Source organism: Saccostrea cucullata, unplaced genomic scaffold, assembly GCF_032062105.1.
Source record: "Saccostrea cucullata isolate Sc308-1 unplaced genomic scaffold, CSIRO_AGI_Scuc_v1 ctg1190, whole genome shotgun sequence".
Taxonomy (NCBI): domain Eukaryota; kingdom Metazoa; phylum Mollusca; class Bivalvia; order Ostreida; family Ostreidae; genus Saccostrea; species Saccostrea cuccullata.
In genome coordinates this window covers 83,577-102,249 of record NW_026925953.1, presented here as the reverse complement: position 1 = coordinate 102,249, position 18,673 = coordinate 83,577, and the positions used below count along the sequence as shown (strand labels likewise).

The window sequence follows — 18,673 nt, the reverse complement described above, 5'->3', positions numbered from 1 at the left end:
CATGTTACTAGAATGATCATAAGTTGTACTGTATCTGTATCTATAGACCAATCATTAGCATATGAAAGAGGGGGGTATTTGTTTCTATATTCATTAAATGTATTAATATGACATTTTGAAAATAAGAATGGGTGGGTGGCGGTCATAATACAACGTATGTGATGAATGTCTTTGACAGTGACATAACAACGGTAATGAAATGGGGGGGGGATAAAAAAATTCAACTTACCTGAGAAAACTTGACAATGAAAAAAAAAATAGAAAGAATATTGTCCAAACTTGAAAATCCTATTTTGGAGAGAGATAGAGAGGGCGGGGTCTAGGTTTCAACTTCTTTCATAACCCTTTTTTTCATTCAAACATTACCCTCATTATAATAATCTTGTTAGTCTTCATTTACTTTGTACAGTAGTTGATATGGAATGAGCAGATCGACTGATAATAAAAGGGTTCCCCCCTTACATATCATCGCCCGAGGAGCGTTGCATTATATTTATCCAACCAATACTGAAAATATTCATTATAATAATATCCAAAACTTGTATTAGGTAATATCCGGAACAGCACATTCGAAATTTATAGCATGCATGTATATGAAAAGAGGCTTATGGGTAACATTTCTTGTTTAATCATTTGTGTAAATCATCAGCTCATAAACGGACTGCTGAGAAACAAGAAATTGTCGCTTATACTTGCAATGTCCAAAATCATAAGCATCAAAACAAACTTAGGATGATCTTAGGACAGGTATTATGTTGTCCTAAAGTTAGGAAAAACTTAGGAAAGTTCCTAAATTTAGGAAAGCCTCGAGAAACTGACTTAAGACTAGGACATTTCCTAGGACGTTCTTAGGACACATCGTAGTCCTAAGATAGCTTCGTGAACATGCCTGCAGGTCTCCAAAAACCACAGAGATACTAGTATTGTCAATCAGAAATTCAAGCATATTTTTGATGTCGACTTCAGAGTACTTGTGTTTGCAATCATAATGTGTTTTAATAAAATAATTTTGCAAATGACCAATGACCAAGTAAGTAAATTTACGAGTTCCATTTTTATCGAAAACAGCAGCTGTCAATGATATCAAAAAGCCCGAGCTTTAATTTATCGTAAGGTATGGTTGTGTATAAAGTTAAAAAGTCGTAAATTTGTAAGCTGGTAAAATCTTGTTATTTCAAATTGTCCAAAAGTTCTTTGGAATTTTTGAGTATCCACCTCTCATTCACTCTACTTCTTGAATATTTTGTCGCACAGTACAATTTAAAATTTTAAAAAATATATGATTTGAAATTTTAGTTGTCTAAGATGCAAAAATAGACTAATAAAAATGTTCCAAGAACCTTTTTAGGAATAAAACTTTCTAAATTCATAAAATTTTGAGAAAGTTATTATGAATTGTAAAGTAACATTTTTCTACTTTTCACCTTATGAGGATTGGTCAAACTTGAAGTTGTAAAACTTTACATATAAATTCTTTCTAGAAAAAATAGCTCATGTTAAGCATAAATATTAAAATGGGGAGGGGGGATTGTTTGTATTATCTATATATAGATTTATTAAACAACTGTCAGTATCTTTCTATCGCTGGGTTTTAATGTGAGCAATAATAAGAAATTTATGTATTTACATAATTTTCTTTTATATCAGGATTGATAGCATGGGTTTTTTTGTATATTGATTTATAATAATTTTTCATTTAATTAAAAAAATTCTTTTAATTTTTTTATTGTTATAAATATTTTCAATATAATTTTAACTATTTTTCATATGATTCACATGCGTATCAACATTGATAATGTTTTTCTTTAAAAAAGAAAATTGATTTTTTTAAAAATGTGTCCAGATGCTAACCTTCCGATATAAAAGAAGCTGACTTCTTTGAATGATTATCATCTTTGACCTTTTAACCTTTTTGATCAGGGTAGGGCATTTTAACATTAAAAAATTGTAATAATATTAAGTTCATTTATTAGTACCAGATTTATCTTATATTTAAAAAAAACAAATACATAAATTATTCAATTGATGATTTCCCTTCTCTTCTATGTTAAGTGGTTTGTTTATACAAAAAAAAAACAGTAGTAAATTTCATGGAAGTGGCAATAAACATGCTACATACAGATCTGTTTCTCTAAGATTCAGATGAAGCTTTCTAAATCATGTATCATGCCTTGGCATTTCGTATCTAACGTGATAATTACTTTTGCACAAGAATACATCTATTTAGCGCGGTCGTTAAATAGTTTATGTTTTTCTTGGTAGTGGAAGGTTATTTACTCTCTTATTTTATCACCTTTTTGTCTTAAAATTTTATTCAACGTTGTACCTTCCTCGGTAAGGAACGGAGACCTTTAATTATAGATAAAATTAATTTCAAATCTTTTAAGCTTTATGAAGCGAACAGATTTTTTTTTATTTTCTCCACTATATATACATATATATTTAACAAAATTTACAAATTAGGTTAAATTCTATTTTTAATCATTAAGCTTTACTCATATTTTCGATAAACATGAACAGAATTTCTTTTTTATTTTCTCCACTATATATACATATATTTAGGAAGAAAATTAAAATTTGAGTTTTTTTTTTTATTTTTTATCGTTAAGCTTTACTATTACTTTACTGTACTCATATTTTCGATAAACATGAACAAATACTGTAAGCAGAACACAAAACACATTTTTTTTTAAAACCAGAGGCGGGATCTGGTGCTTAGGGGGAGTAAGAATTTCCTCTCAACTAGATACATCCGCCATGAGCTTTCTGTGTTAACAAGGAAGACAGAAGTAAGATTAAGATTGAAAAAACATTAATACAAAAACATATTAGTAAAAAACAGAAGACCAAGCGATAGGTTATATTAGTTAACGAGGTCAAAATAATTTCACATGTATTACCGAAATATGCTTTCAACGAGGTTGTTGAAATCCATTTTAAATCGTATATTGGTCGGTGGACCGGTGTAAGTTGAAAAATTGTTCTTTCTCAGATCAGGCACTGGACTCTTAAACACTTACAACTAGGGGAACATGATTACCAGGCAAGATCATGAGGCCAAAAATGTACCTGAAGAAGGAATATGAGTGTTTTATATGAAAATTCCAAGAGGTAAAATATTTTAAGGCTTGAAAATGCCTTCTTGCAAGGTTTAAACAGTTGTTGGAAATGAAGATTTCAATATCTAAAATATATTTTAAACTATCAACAAAAACATTTTATTATTTTTCAGCTGAGAGTCGTCCAAGAAGTGATACTAAAAGCTATCTGCAAATAAAAATATTTGGCATCCTCCAAGTTTTTTCCCATTTTCATCTTAACAAAACAGCTTAAAGGTCCTCCACACCATGTGACTTGTGACGTATATAGAGAAAAAATACTTTTACTTCCGTTTTACTTAGATTTTACATCTGCGAATTGCCTGGAAACCGCTTGTAAACTCCTTGGGAAAATTTTTGAAACTTTTGATATTATTATTTTAAAAATTCCTTATAAATTACAGTTTAATTCCTGGTCATTTTTTAAAGGTTGATATGCTTGTTAAAAGTAATGCTCAATAATATGAGAACATAAGCTGTATGCGTGTGGAGGACCCTTAACAGCTGTTTGAAATTCTAATGTTCTATCATTCACTACCACAGAGATTGTACAATAAACATAATACTTTTTTTAACTGTCATTTTGATAAATTAAAGATTTTGTTTCACCAATTCTTTATAGTTTTAAAGATCTTTTCAAAACAAGACCTTCTAAAGTATATCAACACACCTGAGAAGGATTTTATGTAAGGAAAAACGTATTATGAGCACACTTTGATAAATATGTTGTACTGATTTGGAGTAAATGTAATCTTAAACATGTTTTTAGATGACATGTGGAACAGAGTTCATATACTTATCGTATCCAATTTGAGTCGTAGTATAGGTGAACCTTTGCAGTCTATAAAATGTAGGACTTCCCTATTTAACCATTAATCTACGTTAGAGTTTATATTATTCTTCACGAGTAACATAACATCAACCAATCGTAGTTATGTATGGTTTTTTGATAGTTTTCATATGACGCGTCTATATTTATAGAGCCAAAATGAATTTGAACTACCCTATGTATATTGGATTCCGAAACTTTCTAAAAAATTTTACAAACAAAGATACATTGCTGGTTCCAGTAACAGTAGTGAAGGAAAAAATTCAAGAGTACTGCGCAGCAATATATTCAAGAAGTTGTGTTAATCAGAGGTGGATTCTCAAAAATTCCAAGGAAATTTTGGACAATTTTAATTACAAGGATTTACCAAAATCAACAGCTTAAAAACTTACGACTTTTCAACTTTATACACAACCATTCACCACGATAAATTAAAGTCTTTTTTATATCATTGACAGCTGCTTTTTCAATAAAAATGGAACTCGTAAATTTACTTACCTGGTCATTGGTCATTTGCAGAATTATTTTGTTAAAACAAATTCTGATGTACTCTGAACTTGACATCAAAAATATGCTTGAGTTTCTGATTGACAATATCTATATATGTGGTTTTTGGAGACCAGGTCCTACAACAATCTATTGGAAATCCCATGGGTACCAATTGCGCTCCGTTATTAGTAGATCTATTTTTATATTCAGATGAAGCAGAATTTGTGCAAAATCTAATGCGTGAAAAGAAGAAAACATTTACTGTGGCCTTCAACTCGACATTGAGATATATCGATGACGTATCGTCAATAAACAATGGAGCACACGGCGGGTGTGACCGGTCGACAGGGTATGCTCACTCCTCCATGGCACCTGATCCCACCTCTGATGTTTCGGAGGTCCGTGTTTGCTCTGCTCTTATTTTGTATTATTTTATGACCTTTGAGATTGAATACTGTTCGTTATCTCCATGTCCTTCTCATTTCCATTCCTAGGTCGTATCCTGGTGAGCTTGAGATAAAAGATACCACAGAGTCTGACACATTTGTTTCATACTTGGATAATTTACTTGAAAAAGACGTTAATGGTAATCTAACAACCAAGCTATTACTTATGCAGCAATATACCTTCATCACCTGCATAAGGAGTCCATTTATCTCAGTTGATTCGATACGCAAGAGCATGCTCTACGTATGAACAATTTCTAAAACGAGGTAAATTATTGACAAACAAGTTGATGAAATAAGAATATCAACAGTCTCGTTTAAAGTCATCATTCCGTAAATTCTATGGCCGATACAATGACCTTGTCAGCAAATACAATTTATCATTGAGACAAATGCTGACTGACGTTTTTCATACTAATTGTTAGTCCATTATTTGTGCATTGAATTGACGACGGATTTTTCCGTTATTTCCCAATCATGACAAGGAGCACACTGCGGGTGTGACAGGTCGGCAAGGGATTGTCACTCCTCCATGACACCTGATCCCACCTCTGATGTTTTAGAGGTCCATGTTTGCTCTGCTCCTATTTTATATTGTTTTATTGGCTTTGATATTGAATACTGTTTGTTATCTCTAAATCCTTCTTATTTCAAATGTTGAACATGAAAAATTTCAAGCATAAAATTGAGTTGATTCCTCCTCCGCGGCACATGTTTCAACCTCTGACGATTTAGAGGTATGCGTTCCCTCTACACCAATATCATGGAATGAATTTTTAAACTGAATTAAAATATGTTTTCTTATATACAACGATTTTAACTACTGCTATAATTATATCTAACAAATTTATAAAATGTTTTTTAAAATATTCAAATTGGTAACAACAAACATGTATTTAACAAAAAAATTTATCCCCTCGGAAGTATAAAAAAGATGTACGGTATAACAAAATTAAGGCGACATTTAGGAAAAGTTAAATCAAAAAAAATTATGAATTGATTAAAATAAAATCTTTATTTATGTATCTTGATAAATAACTCGTCACAATTGAATTTCTCGTTTTCATAAAGTAAAATAGGGGAAAAAGTGGAACGCATAGAATCAAAATAGGAGAAGCAAAACACTCTCGAGCTTATCCTCCTCTTTTATATTAAACATCATTATCTCACATCTGTAACTATGTGTGTGTGTCAGAAAATCTCAAATTAACGGTCATTATTAATTCAAGAAAAAAAAAAACTGTCTCAGGAAATCTTTAATACGATGTGCATTCAAACAAATCAATCTTTGCAAAAGTAAATAAAGGCATGCCTTTAGTTGTATTTTTATAAGAGTGAAAGAAATCTAAAACATATCAAGGATAACAAATTTTCCAGTATATTCGAGTTCAAAATTATGTATCAGTTAATCAATTTTTCAGTCGTAGATTAAGGTCTTTTTTAAGCTTACAAATGTAGGACTTCCCGATCTAATCACTACTATCTATTGTAAAGTTTATCGTGTTCTTCACGCGTTTGATAACACCAACCAATCGTAATGATGTATGATTTGTTGATAAATAGTTAACATATTTGATGAGCGCTATGACCAGCTTCATTAGATATGTTAAAGTAGTTCACCTGGTCAGACCCCGGTGTAATTTGGGACCATGGCCAGAAACTGTGACATAGACGATGATCCTGCTGTAAGTTAACAAATTGATAGTTTTGTCCTAAATTGTTTTTCAAAAAAGATTTAGTACATATTCAAAATAAAGTGTTTGGTTCGTGTTTGCTCTGCTCCTATTTAGTATTTTTAGATGAACTTTTGAGCTTGAATGCTGCTCACTATCTCCATATATTTTATAGTCAAGAACTCATATATTTTCTTACTTTTTCCTTCTTAATGATTTTTCGTGAATGCGTACAGTTAATTTTTTTTATTTTTAAAGGAAAAAACTCAATAGGTCTAACAATTTTTATTAGGTTCAATAGCATCGCCCTTTTAAAATGCTAATTGATATTTCTTGTAATAAATTTGAATGCATATAATTGTATTTTTATCACAAATCATGTACTAGTATTTTCAAGAATTGTAAAGGAATACACATATGAAAAATATTATTCTAAGAGCTTATGTTGCTTGTGGAAATATCGATACTTCCAATTTTTATTGACAGGAAAAATTACAGTCAATGTTCTCTGATGCTAAATATAAAAATTGCCACAAGTTGTATAAAGAGGCTGATGAAGCGTTCACTGAGAGCCAGTTGGATACACTGGAGAAACTTACCCTTCAGTACCATATGATGAAGGACTCACGTGTTACAATCACAGAGGTTCTACAGAGAAGAATGGAGAGCTTGAAGGAAGGACAGCGTGAACTTCGTGTTTACATAGCAGGTATATAACAAGATATCGTGCCCATTTCTTAAAAGTGAAGTAAAAATTAACTCTGATACTGGCATGCATATGGGACCTTGTCGCAGTCTACATACATTTCATTGTCTGCAGATTAATCCACCTCTGCAGTCGTTCTTTCAGTCCAGCTTTTAAATCAATTGAGTTCTATGTTTAGCGTCCTTGAAATTTTTCAATTTAGTTCATTCATCAAAAAAAAAAGAAAAGAAAGGTGCCTCTGTTAAAAGATTTTTTTTCTTTTTATACACTTTGTATAAGAAATGAAGTGTTTCGTATAAGTCATGGTTTGTATTTGCAAGCTAGTATAGAATTAAAGCCAACAGGATTGCAGAGACAATCAAAGCTCATATAATGGTAATATGATTGTACTTAATTGTACTTAATTGTAGGAGAGGTGGCGGTGGGTAAGTCGACCTTTCTGAACCTACTGATGGGTGGAGACTATTTACCTACCGACCATGGAAGCTGTACAAACGTTCTCTGCGAGGTTCACAATAACCCAATGAGGTATTTATATCAAGAAAATTCTAATAAAATGTTTTGAAAATCTACAAAGATAACTTTTTAAAAAAGAATTTAAGAATATGTTTAATGTGAAAAAACGTTAGAAATAAAGATGTCCAATAGTTTGTAAATCATTTATGATTTGAGCATTTTCTTTATGTCCTTTACTCTTGTGAATCATGACACTACTTTTAAAATCTATGCATTATTCTGTCATGAAAAGAATTAACTTATCAAACTACTGAGTAAGTCTTTTAACATGGTAAAACAGACTAGGAATTATACACTACCGGACAGGACAGCGTATAGACATTAATTTACCACCTGAATCGACTTCCGACGAATGGAAACGGATTCAGGCCTGTATTAAGGACAAGACTGATAATCAAAACAGAGTTACTAAAGTCGAAATATACTGGCCATTGACCATCTTCAAGGTATTCAATGATTCGTCTTTCATATTTTTAATCCTATTTATAGGTTAAATTTGACTTTTTAATACAAAAAAAAAACGAGATGAAGGATGTACATGTATACAGTTCCGCGCATTTTTTTAAACTCACATGAATTTTTCATAAAATAAGGTCACATTCTTCTTGCAATAAAACTTAACGTTATCGAACTTCAGTATGCATGAGAAATAACCCTAAGATGTATCAAATATTTTGTGTCAAAGATATATATTCTTTAAAGTCATCATCCTAAGTTTTCAAAGTCGATGTTTTAAAAGAGACTTTATTAATAAATTATATGATGTTACATTAGTTTGATTCTACCATAGATATTTACAGATTAAATAAATCGAGCTTTCTTTGATAATATTTAATTGCAATTTTCAAACTAACTTCTCATAGATGAGTATTTTCTAACTATTTTTCACACGTATTATACTTGTCTTGGTTTTGTCAAAATGTAGCGCCGAAAAGTGATAATGCTGCATAAAAAAAACCATGCCAAAAGATGGATAATAAAGTTTTGTTTATCTTTAAAAATATAAATTGTAACGATTTAAAATAAAATTTCTTTTTACATTTACGGTCTAAAAATGAGAAATCTTGCGTTGGGACATCTTTCATGATGCTAGATTTCGGAAAGCAACCCTGAAGTAACATGGAAAGCAGTCAAACAGATGAGAATTACTTTTATCGCCATGCACTTAAGAGTCATGTTTTGTACAGGGAATACAGAAGTTACACGTGTGTCTAGGCAAGGCAAAGGAATGCTTTAAAAAGAACAGGTACAAAGTTGGCTGCATTCGACGAGAAACCACGGAAAACCAATTGGGGAATGTCATAATCTATCATCCTAGAGCCTATGAAAATCCTTACAAATATTATCTGCAAATTATGTTAAGTTAGCGAAATAAAATTATAATTAAATTATTAATTAAAAATCAATTTTAAAATATATTTATTTGCCACATTACACAATTTTGCATTTCTACAATGTTACGTTAATTTGTTCGAAAAACCTTGTGAGTTTAAAAAGTGCGTGGAACTATATATAGTTTTCTTTCATAATTTAATCATGTAAATCAAAAGTTTTCCTTTCTTAAGCGTACAATATGTAATATGTACAGCGCTATGTATTTCGTTTAAAATACATCAGTAATAACTGAAAAAAAGAATTTTAGAATTCTCACCAGAGGAAGTTACTTAGTTAGTGGAGAAGACTTTAACTCCACAAAAGTGGATTGAGTTTAGATTTTTTATCCAAAGTATACTAAAATTACATCAAACGATTTATAAGAAAATGAAATAAATGTCAATATTTTATTTTTCTACAATTTGTGCCTTTTTCAGAGCATGCATCAGACAGATGTAAAAGGAGAAGAAGCGGTAAGTGTCACAAGTCATAGAAGCAGCACAATGGCTGTGTGAATTTTCTTGCTTTTGCTTTTAGAACGACATTCAGATATATTTTATCAATTAACAACGATCGTACGTTTCAATATATCCCAATAAAATGGACAGTTATGACGCCGCGAAGTCTAATAGAACTGCTTTATTTGTTTAATGCTTACTAGAGAAAGACAAAGATTGCAAAGATCGCATTGTCAATTACTAATAAACTTTATGATAAACGCGACAAGTTTAACCTTTCTTTCTTCAACGTCCTTTATTTAAGAAGCAATATACCATAATCACATGAACGTGCGGTTATTCTTGTAAAAATTTAAGCACTGTAAAGTAGAAACTTAAGACTTCGTGATATGTCTTCCACCAATCTGTTGGAATAATGATGGGCATTAATTGTGCTTCTTTAATAGCCGACCCGTTTTATAATTGGATGTGATACAATATATAGTACTTAATATCTATATATTCTTGTTATTTAGATATCAGAAATGTTAAGTCTGCTTACATTAGTTATTTTGACTCATATGTCTACTTGTTAAACGAGTATGCCAGAGAGCTATCTAAAAGAAAGAGTCTTTCATGTTTTAGATATCGACATTCTTTATTGATGTAGTTATATTCCGCTACCACCTGCATTTGCCGTTTTATGTCTCACAACTTATTCACTTCTCAAAAACATGTTAAGTAAGATTAGTGTTTAAACTGAGACATGCTACTTTTAGGCAAGTTGATGTTTCAGAGATTTCAACAACCTCGTATAAAGTCAGCATTTCATAAATTCCATGGTGATTGTAATTACCTTATTAGTAAATATATTCTATCACTGTGTTGCATTTTGGCTTTTGGTTGACTTAAATTGTTTCATACTAATTGATACGTTTATTATTATTATTATAGGGACGACATGCGAGTGGAAGTATTGATATGTCATCTGATTCTTTGGAGAGTATAACTCCTGTGAGTTATTTCTGATCTATATGTGATTGATTTACTAGTATTTTTAAAATTGAAAATAAGTTCACAAGAAATAATAATTTGCACTAGTTAAATTGTTTTCAACTGCTATCTAAATTCGATGTTATCTAAAAATATATTTAAATGACATGTTCTTATCAAAAGTGTTTTTAAAACAAAGACACGACCATCCAATGATCGTAACTCGTCTCTGACTCTGAGTACAACTTAGCATAGCTAGGTTATTTACACTATTAAGGGCTAGTCGCATTGCCAAACTTTGCAGAATTTAATATCTTTTTATCACTCAGAAAGCCATTTTTAATGCTTTACTTTCAGCGGAGGGGGTCAATGCCAATCATATTTATGGATTTTCCTGGTGTCGACCCTGACCACCCAGAATCGTTTCAGCCATATCTTCGAAATGTTGACAAGTGTCACACTTTCATATTCATGATTTACATTGCCAAAGATCATGGAATTCACGATTCGTCGGTGAGTATTTACATTCATTCGGTTGTAACCTACCGGCAGAGGATGCTCACTCCTCCATGGCATCTGATCCCACCTCTGATGTTTTGGAGGTCCGCGTTTGCTCTGCTCCTATTTTGTATTGTTTAATTATGGACTTTTGGTCTTGAATACTGTTCGTTATCTACATTTTTTTCAATCATATTTTAAATCATATTTTCATTTTTTTCTTACCTTCTTTCTTATTATTTCCACTAACGCTAGATACAAAAGTTGATGTCCGATATATCCAATGTAATTGCTATGGAAAGTTCAATTTTGGATCCCCAGGCAGCACTATTTCTTTGTACACATTGCCCCAAAAAAATCAGTGAAAACGAGAGGAAAAAATCGGAACTTACAGACAAGATACTTGCCAGGATCCAGATGACTTGGCCAATGGTGGTGAGAAGTCAGATAGTTTTCGTTGACAATATGACAGAGGTTGGTACCGTTTCAGTAAAAGATACATAACATAAAGTTAATCTCGCTAGTCAACGCTCTTTAACAGGCATAGATAAACAAAGTGGTAGAATTAAAAAAGGACAACGCTTTAATATGTTGTATTACATGTATATGAATTTAATCTGTTAAACTTAAGATATAATTTTGCAAATACAACTCATCTTTTCGATCTTATGTTGGGATAATAAATTAGTGATCTTTCAATCTTTCAGTTACTGTGTCATGTTTCCTTTGTACCATGTTAGACATAAATAAAATTTTGGATAAAGTAAGCCTCGTTTCATACCTCAAACATTATTTCAATTCAATGTAATGCTTTGGTTGTCGATCAAAATCGTTTATTTTAAATGAAATTTTGAGCATACGTCAGTTATTGTTCGACTTAACGTCAGATGGTAAAATTGCAAGCAAAGTTATTGTATTGCATAAATAATTTGAAAAATGTTGACTTCAAGCAAGACATGATGCCCTTGTTGCATCAATATATTTATCAATAGTAAGTCTTAGATTGAAAATTGGTCATTTGCAGAACATAATTATTGCATATCAAATCAGCTTGGAGTCAAAAACACTAAATCCTGAGGTATACTGTCCTAAAGTTGCAAATGAGGAAAGTTAATGACATTAATTGTTAGTTTGCAATTAATTTCCTTCTCAAGTGAAGCATCCATTTTGCCCTTTTGAAACATATTTGTGAGAATTCTACGTGTCTTCTCACTACTTTTGTAATAAGTAATTTATTTTTTACGTGCATTTTCAGATGAAAGCAAATAGCTTGATGGATCTTCAGAGAGAAATCGTAGATTTCTTAATAAAATCTGAACGCTTATTACTGGAGGAACATTGCATGTAAGTTATCTGGTATTATGTGGAAATGAGTTAAAGTACTTTGTGAAAAAATCTTAACATATCATTATTTCCTTGTGCATTTTTATGTAAAAAAATGTTCAAATGTGCTTCTCTTTTGGTCAAAAATGATTTTTTTCAGTGAACCTTGACTTTTGATTGCAAAATATCCTCATATAAAGGAAAAACATTGGTTAAGAGTTTATAGGAAAAATTTGTTGTTCCGTAGTTGATATGAGATTGATGCATTTAAAGGACAAAAGATTAGAAAATACACTAGGAAAATTGTAATTTAAAAATAGACCAATTTCGTTATTATCACCAGAGGAACTTTTTTTACTGGTCAAACTTCGTAAATATGAAATGTATAACTGAACGAAATTTGTACATCTTACATAAATTATCACAAACAACTGAATAGATTAGAATATTTTGTCTTTTCTATAAACAGGTGGTTAACACGCTTGCTTGAATGTGCGTCTGCCTTTATGAAATTTGGAAACCAATGGAAATCTATGGAAGATATTATTCGGATTGACACGAAAACACGTGAATCTTTAGAAAAAGTGTTTTCTTTCCTTGATCGTTTGAAAACTGATTCCACTATAGCAGATAAAATGACAAGCATTCAAATCTTATATGAAGACAAGATCCGTAGATATTTAGATCATGAAATACAAATGGACGAACTCACAATTAAAAACGTAATGTCTTTGAGGGATAAAATAAGCCCAGTCCTTAAAAGTTTCCAACGGGCTTGCGACATAGAGATGGAATACACACTGTCCAGGATGAGGTCAGAAATCCAAGAAAAATTAATGTATGGGGAATTTCAAGGAACCGTAGCTCAAGATGAGAATTCCATAATTGATAACGACAAGGTCGTCCTACCTTTTGTGGCTCTATTTCTATGGCCTGTTGGACTTGGAATTGCTGCTTTCGCCATTTACGAATTTGCATTGTCTATAATGGAGAATGACAGTATGTCGAAACAAAATCTCATCAAAAAGGTGGTGGCCAAAATCAAAGAACATATGGCCAGTAATTTAAATAAGATTGTTCAAGAAATGAATAGACATAGGATTGAACTTGTTAATATCTTAAACAAAAACAAAAAACATGCTTCATTAAAGGGAAACACAGATCGTTCGTCAGTTTGTGAGAAATTTAATGAGATCGCCAAAAGTCTTTGGGACGTCTATGTTGGTTCCATTATGCAGCACGAATTTTCATCAGATGAGATAAACGTACACTATGACCAAGGAATAGGACATCATAATCAAAAAGTGAATGTTTATAATGCTACGGTAAAGTCGCAAAAAAATGAAATACGTGCTGTTAAGGAAATTCAAATGCAACTCCGAGAAACGCGCGCAGAAGATTCGACAAAGGAAAAGGGGGATTATAAAACATCTCTTCCCTGCGACTCTTCAATATTTCGAGAAAGATATTTATTAAAGTGGGTATATGTTCAAATATTTAAAATCAATTTAGAGTTTAAGCAATATTGAAACATCATTTCTTATGTACATTGTTTCAAGCTTTTAAAAATGTTTTGAATTTAGTCATTTGCTCTGTCGTATTATTAGCCATTTGCTTTGCTAAATATCATTAGACATTTGTTTTGTTTCATTGTTAGACATTTTCTTTGTTTCATTTTTAGACATTTGCTTAGTTTCACTATCAGCTGTTAGCTTTGTTCATTATTAGATATTTGTTTAGTATCACCATTAGCTATAAACTTTTTGTCATTATTAGATTTTTGCTTAGTTAGCCATTATTAGCCATTAGCTTTGTTTCATTTTTAGACAGTTGCTTTGTTTTATTATTAACCATTTGCTTTGTTTCATTTTTAGTCATTTGCTTTGTTTCATTATTAGACATTTGTTTTTTTTTTTCTAATTAGACATTTGCTTTGTTTTATTATTAGACATTTGTCGTTGAAGAAAGCTGATGAAGACTACCCCTTCTTTGTACAATATGAGGGCTCTGCTGGTCATGTTGAAAAGGGTCATTATCATTTACAGCTTGTTATGAAGAGATACAGGGGTAGCCTTGTAGATGTGCTTAAATGTACTGATCAGAAGAGACGAATCAAATACGCCAAAGCGGCTGCGCGAGGCCTCCGGTTTCTACACAGACATCAAGTTATACACAGAGATGTTAAACTCTCCAACTATTTGGTAAAAATTACTTTATTTCATTATTCTACCCTCCTTTTTTAGCTCTACTGGTCAGGGACCAGAAGAGCTTATGCGATAGTAAGTTGTCCGTCGTCCGTCCGTCTGTCCGTCTGTAAACAATTTTTCAAAATGCTACTTGTTGTACAGTTTTGGTCTGATTTCGATATAATTTGGCTCACAAAAAGACTACATTAAGGTACAAAATTCTTTGTATCGTTTTTTTTTTATTTCGATGGACGGTGTTGCTGAGGTAACTAAAATATAAATTTCTTTGAAATACTTTCAAAATGCTACTCCTCCTACAGTTTTGGTCTGAGTTCAATAAAACTTGGCACACAAGTAGACTACACTAAGATACCTAATTCCGTGTAGCGGTTTTTGATTTTGAGAAACGGTGTTGCCGTGATCACTAAAAAAATAAATTTCTTTGAAATACTTTCAAAATGCTATTCCTCCTACAATTTTGGTCTGATTTGAATATAATGCAGCATTTATGTAGACTACACTGAGATACATAATTCACTTTTCGTTTTTTAAAAAGTCCAACTGCTACTTTTCATTTGTTACAAGTACAATCCCGGAGAGCTACAGTCTCGACAAAGACTTCTGGTTTAAGAATTTATAGTACCGGTAAATCACAATCACAACCAAAAATTTCATAAAGATTCTAGACTTACAGTTGAGTGATTTTACAACCGTTTTAAAGCTTTTTTATGAACTATACTCTTCCTAGAAATTCGTTATTAGCTGTTGTTTTATTGTTATTTGGCAGTTTAATAAAATCCTCCAGGATGAATTTTTCATCTAAGATATTTCATAGCAAATTTTTGATTACATTATTTTTTGAAACTCACTAATTAAAAGATTGAATATGGAATTCGTTTAGGTTGATGATGACGATAATGTCGTGATTTGTGACGTAGGACATTCAAAGCACATTGATAGTGTCCAGACAATTCGTGGTCGAGGAACATTAATATACCTGGCTCCAGAACTTCGAGATTCCTCGATCTTTCCACATACAAAAGCTTCAGATGTTTATTCACTCGGACTTACATTATGGGAGTTGATTAATGGTGAACGAATTGATCTTGAAAGGCGTTTTGAAAAGAAGATCTTCAAAGGAAAAGGGGGCGATGTGGAGAACTTAATTCGCGCTTGTTTGAATCCAAACCCTAAACAAAGACCTACAATATTTGAAATTGTAGCTAAACTTGATGTTATCTTTTCAACAAAATAAATTTGAGCTATTTATTTATATAAATGTCATGCATGCATAGTATTGCATCTGTAAAAACACCATATATCTTTGCAACTCTCAATTGATATGTGGATAAAGTGATATTTTAAAAGTGTCTACATTTTGTAAGATTGGTGTCTTAACACGATATGAGATTTGTTTAAAACAATATACTGTCACGTAGTGTCTCTGGCGATATTATTGAAGAAATATACACTCCAATTTTTTGTTGTTGCTTAAATTTAAGAAGTGATATTTTTTCAAGAAAGTAGAAGTAATAATTAAATCAAAGATATTGCATTAAAGACTACAACATGACCAGCCAATACTCAGAACTTCAGTTTGCCAGAAGGTGACTTCATTAAACTCGTCCTTACTTTGATTTTTTTCATTGGTCGATATGACAACCACCGATCCGTTTAAAAGCACATATCCCACAATGACGTTTCCACTTTTTCTAAATTTAATTTAGCAGATTTGAACCACTCCTGCATCATACCCTTTTGCAACTCAGTTTCAAGTTTAAATGAGCCAGATTCTGTAGCCGGAGACCGGTGGTAATCTTTGATGTGAACGATGCACCAGCATCGGTCCTCATTGGCTATAAAATATCAGTCACATTTAAATATCGGTCATGTAAGTTTCAATAAGATTTCTTGGCGGCCGGTTGCCGTAGACCGGTGATAATCGGTGTTTTGAACGATGCGCCAACATTTATTCCTCGTCGGTCAAGTAGTCCTTAACACAACTGTCACATCAACAAACATACCCCCGCCGACGATTGAACGGCAAGTGACTCCATGATAAATCATTCTTGACCTGCATGGCACCTATACTGGCCGGAAATTGGTCGATTCATGAAAGATGTGTCAATGATATATTGCCGATAAGGAGCGATGCTGGGTATTGGTGGAGGCATCCCTGATTTTATCTACATGTTTTTCCCCATGACCCCCTCCCTGATTCGCCTGATTTTTTCAGTCATTGTCCAATTACTATATAGGTGTCCGGCCGCCAACATCGGAATTAAAAAAAACCAGTTGTCCATCGATTTATTTCGGATATATATGTAACAAGACAACATATAATTGGAAAAATGTTTTGTTCATTTAACACTTACGTTTTTGAAATCTATTCTGCTTCAAACAAATATTTTAACAGGTCAGTTAATAGTGAAGTACAATTAGTGCCCACAGAAATTTCTACTGTTTGTTGAAAGAAGCAGGCAACTATGATATGAAAAATCCTTTTTTACTATTAATCGTGAGGAGGGGTATTATCAACAGTAAAAAAGATTCAACGTCTTTAATGTAACTGAATTCGGTGATTTTTCAATTTCCAAAAAGTTCTTGGAATTATTTAGGATGAAATATGGTGATTTCGAACATTGTTTAAGCTTTAAAGTCCGTGCAAACAACACAAAGTGGGAGCAAATCAAACTTGGACCACTTAAACATCAAAGATTGGATCAGGTACTTATGGAGGAATAATCTTCTTCCCCTGTCATTTGTTCACACCTTTCCAAAGCTTATAATCTTATAGCTGCAAAAATTCTAATCCCAAGACAATTAAGTTATGAATAGAAGCTAAACAATTAATATGAAAAACTTTGATCGTGGACAATTGCTTTTTTAAAAGTTGTTATTGACAATTTGGAACATGTTGATGCAAAACGAGACCTTTAACATCCTCCTTCCACTAACCTGTTTGTCAATAGTTTGCCTTCTTTTAGAACTCCTATGTACGTAGAACATATATACTCTTGCGTAACGAATCAACTGGGGGAAAAGTAGAGTACAATATTTTAGACTTTGCTTGTAAGGCTCTTATTAATTGCTATAGAGAAAATTGGATTAAAATTTTACAAGAATTAATGCAAATTACACGTTTTCCAAGTTTCTTTTCTATGGAGGAATTTTTTTTTCTAAATAGTATGAATGTTTTAATTATTTTTAACAATTGAAATCGACGTACTGTTCCTTTACTAGACTCCAAAGACTTCATACAAATATAAAGAAACAAAGATACAAGTTCTACCTAGCCCAATTTTTTGCTCCTCACGAAAATGTTTATAGCTGTTAAAGAAACATCGGAAGTATTGTACAACAACATTTCCAGAAACATACAACATATTACAACATATTGAATATTTTTAACGAAAATTTTAAGTCTATATACTTCGTCTAGGTATTTTGCTCAGTTTCTCCAATATGAAAGGAACACTCTTTACATTTATGTCATTAGTCCCCTTATTTTGTTGACATAAACATGATTCTACAAATCTCACACTGAAATAAATAATAAAAATATGTTAGAAATTCTTATTGATAGTACACAATGAAGCAAGAAGTCTTAGATAGTGCTTATAATTTTTTCTTTGATTTTTTAACCAAGACTGACCAATTTTTGCATGACTCATTTTTCCCAAGCTTACATATAGCTAGTAGCAAATTTACGTAAATGGTGTATATGTGAGGACGAGTGGTGATGCGATTTTCTAAAGAGTACTTTGAATGAAGTTTGTGATTTCTGGGACATCCCTGGCACACATGGTAGTAAGAAAATTGTTATTTGCATTTGTCACTGAGAGAAAAATATGAAAGTAACACTCAGTAAAAAGATATTAACCAAAGGAATTTATTATCAATGTCATAAGAGAATAGTTTCACATAGCAATGAAGGAATGTGTACAAGAGTTGATCAAAAAGTTCGCAAATCATCTTTTCTTTTCTTTTTTTTTTTTTTTACAGAACCACATTTCAGATCAGAATGAAATTTTTGCACACATATATTTATACTTATGTTCTATAAAAAGCAGATGCTATGCAATCTTTCCTCTATGTTTGTGAT

At 31.8% G+C, this 18,673-nt stretch overlaps 1 protein-coding gene across 1 annotated transcript; it reads left to right on the top strand.

Annotated features, from left to right (window-relative positions):
* Window positions 1-6,451: 6,451 nt before the first annotated feature.
* LOC134270153 (uncharacterized) lies at window positions 6,452-15,823 on the top strand. Its single transcript, XM_062752331.1, has 12 exons — window positions 6,452-6,547; window positions 7,022-7,244; window positions 7,652-7,769; window positions 8,038-8,203; window positions 9,569-9,604; window positions 10,523-10,582; window positions 10,919-11,074; window positions 11,315-11,533; window positions 12,315-12,403; window positions 12,852-13,859; window positions 14,331-14,583; window positions 15,470-15,823. The coding sequence occupies exons 1-12, from the start codon at window positions 6,512-6,514 to the stop codon at window positions 15,821-15,823; spliced, it is 2,718 nt and encodes a 905-aa protein (XP_062608315.1). The 5' UTR covers window positions 6,452-6,511.
* Window positions 15,824-18,673: the final 2,850 nt, after the last annotated feature.